Raw genomic sequence first — 10,397 nt, forward strand, 5'->3', positions numbered from 1 at the left:
GGGATGACAATGCACATTTTGGCATTGAGCTTGAGACCATGTCTTTGACACCAGGCATCTGTCTCAGTGAGGCCCTTTTGCAGGATGTCCACATCGTTAGAAGTTTCAATTATGGCTCCTAGTTTGCGGTCATCTGTGAATTTAGTTAGCCAAAGACCTTCTGTGTTAACCTGTATTTCAGAGAAGTAGATACCAAACAGGAGAGGACCCAGGACTGAACCCTGTGGTACTCCACTTGTCACTGGTCTGAAGTCTGATTTGGAGTCTGCTACTTTCACAGTGTGGGTTTTGTCAGTAAGCCAGTTGGCAACCCATCTTGTGACATAGGGATTTATACCTAGTTTAGTGAGTTTATCTATAATTCCAGAGTGGGGGTTGGTGTCGAATGCCTTGTCGATGGTAATGGTACCCCCAGACATGGACACTTAGGCCTTTCTGGCCCTGCCCCTTTCCCCATACAGGAGTTCAAGAGGGGAGGGAGGGACAGATCTATGAGCAGGGGGAGACAGAAAAGAAGAATGCTAGAAGAGGAGTATCTGGGTCCCACATTGAAGAAAATGTGGGAGAAGACCACAAATCGTTAGTGTGGAATATATCCAATAGGAGTTTGACTAAGGAAGAACTAGAAGTACTTGAAAAGGGCTTAACATTTATACCATCAATCAAGAGTGATGTAACAGATTCAGTAATGGATATTAAGCTTTTTGCTCATAATATACAGCTTAAGCTTGATTTTGGTAATTCCACTTTTGCTAACAAAGGTCAGAATTTGAGGAAACCTAGTATGTATGTTGCTAATTTGCATCCTTTGATCGCTGCATTCTCCAAATTAGTTGAAGAAGATTTACATAGACATAATAATGATAATAAGCATAAGAAATGGCATGGCAACTTAAAACCGAAGTTAAGATTGGCATTGAAGGCACTTAGATGTGATCCTAGTATTAGTATTAGACCAGAAGATAAGGGGGGCCCCATGGTTGTAATGAATAGATCCAGTTATATAGAAAGTATGGAGGACATGTTAAATGACCCACAGTTTTATCATCAAATAGCTTTAAGTCAAGTGGAGAAATGTATCAATAGTGTTTTGTGTTCTCTTATGGATCTATTGAATGATGGAATGATTACTGACAAGCTAAATGACTTTTTCTTGGTTGAGTTTCCCTTAATGCCGAAGATACAAGGTATGCCTAAAATACACAAACGTCCTTCTCGCCCACCTATGAGACCTATAGTTGCTGGTCGAGGTTGGGTAATGGAACCCATTTCCATCTGTTTAGAATCCAAACTTAGACCAGTAGTTAATACGTATGAACATATTTTGAAAGATACCAAACAATTTTTGTTGATTCTTTATGAGAAGATGGCCAAGCTACGCCTGGACATGCCATATTGGCAGGTTACTTTGGATGTTCAATCCTTGTTTACCACCATTCCTAATAGTGAAGGGATTGAATGTGTGTGTAGATGTTTGGAAAGGAATTCTGCATCTCTTGATTTATCGATTGATACTTTGTGCAAGTTGTTGCACATTGTGTTGGTCAATAATATATTTACCTTTAATGATAAGGTTTACATCCAAAAAGATGGCGTGGCTATGGGCACCTCGTGTGCCAATAGCTATGCCAACTTGGTGATGGTTGACTGGGAGAGGCATGACCTGTTTGAGTTAGAGAGTTTTAAGAGGTCAGTTAGGTTAAATGTGCATTTTGTTGATTTGTTTTTGGTTTGGACAGCCAGCCAAGATGAGTTATTTAGTTTTTTGGAACAGATCAATTAATTGACTTCATTTTTGAAGTTTATGATGGATGCTTCTAGAACCTCAGTTTTTTTCCTGGATGTTTTTGTGGAAAGACTTCCCAGTGGCTTGCTGAATACAGGGGTATTCAGGAAGTCCTGTTATAGGAATTCTTTATTACATAGAACCAGCATGCATCCTAGGTTTGTTTTTAAAAATATAGTGAGAGGACAAGCGATGTGGGTATCATGCCTCAATCCCACTGAGGTGGGTTTTTATAATGAATTGACTAGCTTACATAATCAATTAGTGGATAGAGCTTTTGATCCTAAGGAGATAGAAGAAGGTTTTATGGGAGTGGATATGCTCAGGAGAGGTCGAGCGTCCCCATATTTTATGGAAAGAACCGAACTTATGACTGAAGAGATTAATTTATTGAGTAATTTAATAGAGCATAAACAAGAGAATAGAGTCTCAGTTTTTTATACACAAGATATTAATGATATTAGGAATACCTACCTTAAACACTGGGGCATATTAACTGTTGATCCGCTGATTCGAGATATAGTAGGAGATGTTCCAATGTTTACATATAAAAATCGTATGAATCTTCACAGGATGTTGTGCCAGTCATATAGGCACAGTCAAGTAACACACCCATCTGCTGGTTTTACTAGACCATGTAGGAACTGTAATTTTTGCCATCTGATAGATAGTTCAGCAATTTTTATACATCCCACTAGTCAGCAATGTTTTTATTTTTATCCTACAGCTAGTTATGATACGGAACATGTTGTCTACCTGGCTACTTGTGTGTCTTGTCCAGCGTTTTATGTTGGCAAGACAGATAGTTTCATAGTTTCATAGTTTGGTACTAGGCTATCTGCCCTGGGGCATTTATAAGCCTAGCCATAGTGATGTGGCTTTCGCCACCCCATGTAACGGTACAAAAGTGTACAGAATAGATTTAGAATACTGTGCCTCTGTCTAGTAGTGACACAGTGAAGACCCCCTTACATAATAGAATTAGTTTACTGTGCCTCTGTCTAGTAGTGACACAGAGATGATCCCTGGGGTAAACCTACGATCTCCCATCCACTCTTCAAGATTCTAGAATAGGATGAGAGAGCATCAATATAATATCCATATTAAGTCGAGTAGGAACGCTCTCTCTAAACATGTATTAGGTACATCCTTAGAGCACAAGTTTAAATTTTTAGTTGTACAAATCAATCAACCCACTATTAGGAGAGGTGATATCATGAACTTTATGGAACAAAGTGAGACTAAATGGATAATTAGGTTGAGAGCAGATAGGGAACCCGGCTTAAATGATAGGGTACCCCTGAGACCCATTCTCAAAGGCAGGAGGCTTAGGGCTTAGCTTAGTGTTATAAATATATGTTTGTTTATATGTATTTTGTTTTTATACAAGTTTTTACATATATTTTTGTATATTTTTATATTTATTAAGTTGATTTAATGTGTGTTAGCTTCTATATATATTTTGTATATATACATACATAGTAGGCTCTGACTGAATGTTTATGACTGTATATTTTTTATCTCTGTTATCAGTGAGAAAGCATTTCGTTTAGACATGCTACTCCGTTGTTGGTTGATTAGTTAATTGCAGGATATGATGTCATTCTGAAGAGTGTATATATATTGGGTGTTTTAAATAGTTCAGTATTTTGGCTTGAAGAAGCCCTTTGGGTGAAAGCGCTTGCCATTTTGTTTGTTTGCCGAAATAAATACTGATGTTTTAATCCACGAGGAGAAGACTGAATTTTTGATGGTGAAGTGAATACTGCCTGACTAGTGATTTGCGAGTGTTACTAATTCCGTTGATGTGGATAACTTTACTCTGCCTATTCGCACTCCTGTGTTTTGTTTTTATATTTGTTTTTACCTTGTACAGGAGTTTTGACTTCTTGGTAGCAGTTGTTGACACCATGAAAATATTAATGCCATGTGATGTGTATGCAGATGGAGACACAACTTAAAACCATTTGTTGGAAAATCAACACAACAGTAATAGGACACACAAAAAAAGTAGGAACCTACTGTTGTAAATCCTGTAAACAGTGCCCTTATATTTGCAATAGTGAAATAGTTGATGTTACCAACTGTGATCTAGTTAGAGATAAAGGTTTGTTTTAATTGTGGATCCATTGGGCATTGGGCTTGTTTACTTAGCAGTATGCAAGTCTTTTTATGCATACCATGCAGGGAAAGCCACTAGGAGCCTTTTAAAGTGGATTTGAAAACATATTTATGACACTGCAAAAAGAGACCTAAGCAATTCATTAACTAGGCATTCACAGAAATACATTAGGTACAGAATTTTTAAATATTTTTTGTATTAAAAAAGATGAAAGAAATTTGTGTTTGGGGTCATCCATGAGAAAAAGTAATATAATAGAGCAAAGTAATTAATGTGGCAGTTATATTTAAAAACTAATGTTTTGCCCGGGTTAAATGAATATACTTCAGTATTAAATGATTTGAAGTTAAAAAGGAGCAAACTGTCGTGTTTTTTTATTTGCTGTAAACTGAAGTGTTTTTCATACATTTTTATATCAGAAATGTTTGTTATCATGTGATTTAGTGTTTTCCATGTGAACATGTTCCACCATCACATGATTATCTAAGTCTGGTATTTAAATGCTTCAGTCACTGCTCATGTTATATTCAGATAAAGTCCTTGGAATATTTTTAACAGATGAAAGTGCTCAAGAGAAATAATAAATTGACTGTTGACATCTTTGGCATCAGGGGCATAATTTATATTATTTTAAACCAGAAACACTGAGATTGAGAATATACCTGTTTGTTGCAGAGGTTAGAACTGTTAACTGTGTGAAAATAAAAAGGCCAGCACTCTTTTTCATGTTATGTAGGCTATTTCAGAATGATTTGATATTAATGCAGCAAGCTTTGTATTATGCCATTATTAGTAAAGCCCCGCTACAACAACAGGATATCCTTTGTTAGATTTAAAACATGTAACAATAGAATAAAGTTGACTGTTTTTTCAAGAGAGACTTATCCACTTATAGAATAAACTTCCACAATGTCTTAGAAAACTTGGAAAGTACCTCCACATTCAAAAATAATTAAACAATTTTCTGGCTACAAGTTCCTAGATGATTCGTAGTTTGGGCTTCTAAGGCACTTGACACTCTTAGCATTATAATGTTCTTCACTAATGCATATTTCTCTTTTTGCAGTTCTGCCTGTGGACAGATGGTCTGAATGTTCTTCTGGGCAGAGAGATGGCTAGTGAATGCACCAACACTGAACTGGACATTCTACTGTCCATGGAGATCAAACTACGACTACTAGATCTGGAGAACATTCCAATCCCAGATGCTCCCCCACCAGTTCCAAAACTTCCCAGCAACTATAACTTTTGCTATGATTTCAGCCATGTGGAACAGTAAAGGTAGATCACAACTGGGCACAAAGACAATTATGTCTAAGTCAAGGAGCACAAAGGGTTACTGGACAACCCACGTGGAAACAACAAGACCTGTCTGCAGCTTACATTAACTCAGGGTGGATATCCCACTATCCAGCTGTTCTACTACCCAGCTTAGCACCAAGAGGCTGTATCATGGCTTAGTGAAGAGGATACAAGTGTGAAAAGGACTGGCCCCCTGAATAAGCACATCTGTGTTGACCCCACTCATAAGCTTAAACTTGGATGGAGGAATCATTCATTGGAAGTCAAGAAAAGCTTAATTTGCCAGTTGTACAACATTGGCTATTTCACTAGAAAGGGTTGATCTGCTCTTCTTACCCTGCGGCTAAAGTGGAGGAAAATATGCTGCTATGTGGCGTCTAGATTAGCTGTATATCACTTAGAAATCTACTGCTACATTTTACAGTTGCTCACCAGTGTGTTATGGCCATTGCTAAATCACTTAGCATCCCCTCTTCAAAGGTCATGCAATGAGAAAGCTTAGTGTAGTTTTCCTACCTGGGGTTAGTTTGTAAATGAAATACAGAAAAGAAGACTAAACATAAATGAAATGGGCACTTGCCTCCTAAAATGTGTTATTACAACACTGTGCATGTGGCATTCATTACTGCATTAACTGTTTGTGCATCTGTGAAAGTACAGTTGCTGCAAATGGATCTAAAAGCACATCTATGAAGCTAGTAACCTCCTGACAATCCAACGTTTAAAAGTATGATTTCTATTTAGAAGTCTCTTTTGATTGTGTACTGGGTCTGTGTGCTCAGTTTTCGGTGATGCTCCCTACGAACCAAGAGTGGCACCTGAGTCACTGACCGAAATGGATAATACAGAAGGGAGTAGTCTCAAAGGAAGGGCTGTCCCTGAAGCAGTGTCAGAGGCAGATAGCACCACTGAAAACTAGCGAGGTATTAAAAGACAGTTACTGACATTTAGAGTGGTTTGTAGCTCTGGAAAGTAAAGCAACAACAATATACTGGTTTGTAAGTATAACGGATATAATTATGGGGGCAATACATTTCACAGGCAGCATCAACTGGAAAGAAGGATAAGTTCCAGCCATACTATTCACATTTCCCTTTGTATTACTGTACCCCTATTTCCTCACTTATTATCCCTGCATGTTTTCTTCACAAAGGGCACAGCATAGACAGCATATTCATGAACCTCATAACTGCACCAGTATGTTAAATGGAAAGTTATTTTATGAATTTACTACTCTTTCTGTGCAAAATGACTTATTTTCATTAGACTGAATATTGTTTTTTGTTTGGGGAATACCACCTTGTTAATTATTTATTTTAACTTAATGACTCTTCCCTCTTCTCTCTCTCTCTGTTTTTATTCTATCAATGACATTACTAAAAATTATTACTGTACCCTCTTAGTTTTTGTTTTGGTATATGTTCTCGGTTACTCCGGTATATCGTGTGTGTGTGTGTGTGTGTGTGTGTGTGTGTGTGTGTGTGTGTGTGTGTGTGTGTGTGTGTGTGTGTGTGTGTGTGTGTCTGTGTTGTTTACATCAAATGTCAATAAATAAATATATATATATATATATATATATATATATATATATGTGTGTGTGTGTGTGTGTGTGTGTGTGTGTGTGTGTGTGTGTGTGTGTGTGTGTGTGTGTCTGTGTCTGTGTTGTTTACATCAAATGTCAATAAATAAATATGTATATATGTATATATATATATATATATATATATATATATATATATATGTGTGTGTGTGTGTGTGTGTGTGTGTGTCTGTGTTGTTTACATCAAATGTCAATAAATAAATATATATATATATATATATATATATATATATATATATATGTGTGTGTGTGTGTGTGTGTGTGTGTGTACATTCATGTGCACACACACATGTATGTGGATCTACTTACCTTACTAATGCATCAGGCAGAAAACACTGAAAAAGCAAGACAAAATGCAGAATTGCAGAAGGGCGAACTGTAAACTTCCCAAAACAATGCCAATATGAAACATAAACAAGTAACATGCTTAAAGTTTTTACTTCCTACTTTTATGTTCTCAGTGTGAAGTTTCATAACCTGTGAGTGGGGGAGAAATACTTTCTTTTATTGTGAACTGCAGTATTCCCTTTCCCAGTGTTGGACAGCCTTGGAGTAAGAATGTGAAACCTGAAGGGTAGGGAGTGGTCCAGAGACTTCTTCTCTCTACATAATATGTGAAATGTAAAGTTCTAAGTTTATAAGAAAGTATAAAAGGTAAAAATGAAACCAATCTGAGCAACAAATTGTACCTTAACCCGCGCGCGCGTGCACACACACACACACACACACACACACACACACACACACACACACACACACACACACACACACACAGACAAACACACCACTTTATATCTAAGCATACGCACACAGAATCCAAGCCTTCAACAGGGAAAGCTCCAAGAAGTACTGGTGCTGCACAAAAAAAAGCTGCCAGCATATGCAAGCATGATGGCTCATGATGACTGCAGCAGTCTCTGATGAGTCAAATACTACTACCTGTGAGGTGAAAACAAAAATAAGCAAAGATACACCTGAAGCTTTGCTTTCTTAACACTTCCTACAGTCTCATATAGTTGGAATGTAACCTGATTTCCTGCAGGCCCTACCCAAATATTGAACTCTAGGTATATCATTGGTATCAAATGTAAAAGAAATAGCACTATCACTTAATTCAGTTTAGTCTGAAAATGTCTCCTATTGGTTTGCCTCCTTCATTTTGCAAGCAAAGAAACAAGTCCAGATACAAGACAGTGAAATATCACTTTTATTGGCTACCCAAAAAGGTATAACTGACCTTCAGCAAGCCAAAATGTGGATATTATAAATGGCATTTCCTTACATAGTATGGGTCTGTTGCCAGTTGTATACTGTACATGCCCATATAGAAGATATCACAAATGTACAAATGAGGCCACTGATGTCTGGTCATAGGTTTATAACTTCATAATTATGCTAACATCTACCAAGACCTTTACATGTCTAGCCATGCAACCCAACCGAACCGTGTCCCTATGTATCATGGATGTTTATTGGGAGGGGGTATTTTAGTTAGGAAGTTTCTAGGGTTATGTAGGGGGTTATGTTAGTTTGGGCATTACTGTCTGCCTCTGTTATCAGAAACATGGGTGCTAGACCCTGGGTGAATTTCCGATTTCCCATTCCTTGGTCAAAGTTATGCTTAAATAGGGTTAGGGATGGACTCTGATTCACATCGGTGGGAGCCTGTTCTAGAGCATGGGGATCCTCTGAGACACATAACTATCCCACCAACATGTCTTAGTAAGAATTTATCCAGCAGTACAGTTCTCTTAATCACTAAGCTGTTTAAATCATTTACTGCAATATTTCCAGGGGAGATCACTTGACTGATGTTCACATAAATCTCCAACAGAATGCCTCATTACCACTTGTGGTAAGCCAAAAGAACAGCCCACTGTGGTGCTGCACCTCTTTGAGGTAAGCACTGCAATAAGGTTATCTCTGAATCAGAAAACATTATTGCCATCAGTAAAAAGGGCTTACGACTGGTGGTAACATTTCTGAATCCCAGGGCATCTCTAGTTCATTGGTAAGTTGTGAGGCCTTTAACCAAGGCACCTTTGGAAGTTTTTACTGCACTGTATGTTAGATTAGTGATAGACTAGAAGGTAGTGTGGTGTAGGGTTTTGTTTCAATAAAGTTAGTGCAATATACAATTTTATTTCAGATCCACTTTGCCAGTTTCCATTCATCTATTTGTGATTTTAATTTTATTTAGATAGTTTTGTTATTTCTGACATATATATAATATATATATATATATATATATATATATATATATATATATATATATATATATACTTCATTCCTTACTAGAAATCCATCAGCCCTTTATTCCCAGACAACAGCTGGCTAGTGGACAGCAGGCCAGCTTGTTGGTCCTGCAGGATGACCTACCCTCTCCAACTAGGAGCAACCCCCAGCAGCTCTTCCAAGCATAGCTGTTGTTGTCTCAGCTTGTTGGGCTCCCCTTAGCTCATGTGAATGCAGGTTCTCAGCCGGCTCTGTTTCCTTTAGGTGGAATAGCTTATATTCCCAATAAATCTCACTCATGTTGCCTTTCTCCCCAGGATGGGTGACACCCCATCCTCTCTGAACAGTTGCTACATGCACATGGGCTTGTATTTATTTCCACCATGCTGGACCCAACCCTACCCTATCCTACCCTACTCTACCCTACTCTGGGCAGTGTTAACCTTGGAACCAAGTAGAGTAAAAAAGTAGGATCCGGGCTGGCAGCAAAGAAAAACTTTTAATTCAAATAATCAACAGCACAGTAGGTAAAAAACAATAATCCAAGTAAGCGCTTTCATTTGTCGCACTGACAAACTTCTTCTGACAATAAAAAACATCACTTACTTCTGTTAAAACCATTTGAAATTCCCTCCTTGCAATGTTATTGGTCCATCTCACTGAAAATACGTGATGTCAGCAAAATGACCCCCCCCCCCCATCCTGAACACACATGGCTGAAGCATATCTTAAAGACATAGTCATGTAAAATGATAGTAAATAGCTTATATACCACAATCAAATACATTTTAAAAACCATAAAACATGTTGGAAAGCAGGATAAACAACCTAGATATTAAAAATGCATATAATACCTACATAAGTAGTTGTAAGATGTTCAAATGAATAAAAAATTGCATGTATAAATCAACCCATGATAAAAGTACATAGCAAGTACAAATAGCAATTTGTGCAAAGAAGCCAATAATAAATGTTGTTGTTTGTCTTTTGGCTTTTTCCCTGTAAGGGGTCGACACAGCGGAACTCCGGTCCGCTAATGATTGGTGCCAGCTCGACACCCAACCTTCAACGAAGGCACGCCCATTTACGCACACGTCTTTCAAATGCTACCCAACCGCGGGGAGGACATGCAGACTCCACACAGAAGGCACTCCCAATCCATACCGTGAATCAAACGGGAGAATCTCTTGCTGTGAGGTGAAGCCAATAATAAATAAACAATGTAATAAATGTGCGAATAAGCCAAGAATGAATAGATAACCCTGGAACCACCCACAAAGTCCACTAGTTATTTCCCTTTTTTCTCTGTTTTCTCTGTTATCCCACCTAATCTTTCCTGTGACTCAGTGCCT

General features: G+C 37.9%; 1 protein-coding gene across 1 annotated transcript in view; it reads left to right on the forward strand.

Annotated features, from left to right (window-relative positions):
* The window catches only part of ELMO3 (engulfment and cell motility 3), a 1,057,243-nt gene extending 1,050,560 nt beyond the window's left edge, over nt 1-6,683 (forward strand). The window contains exon 21 of the mRNA XM_044081425.1: nt 4,975-6,683. Coding sequence (XP_043937360.1) covers nt 4,975-5,187 — 213 coding nt within the window. The 3' untranslated portion in view covers nt 5,188-6,683. The remainder of the gene's footprint in view (nt 1-4,974) is intronic.
* Nucleotides 6,684-10,397: the final 3,714 nt, after the last annotated feature.

This window comes from Protopterus annectens, chromosome 8.part0, assembly GCF_019279795.1.
Source record: "Protopterus annectens isolate FY-2018-M chromosome 8.part0, PAN1.0, whole genome shotgun sequence".
Classification (NCBI taxonomy): Eukaryota; Metazoa; Chordata; order Ceratodontiformes; family Protopteridae; genus Protopterus; species Protopterus annectens.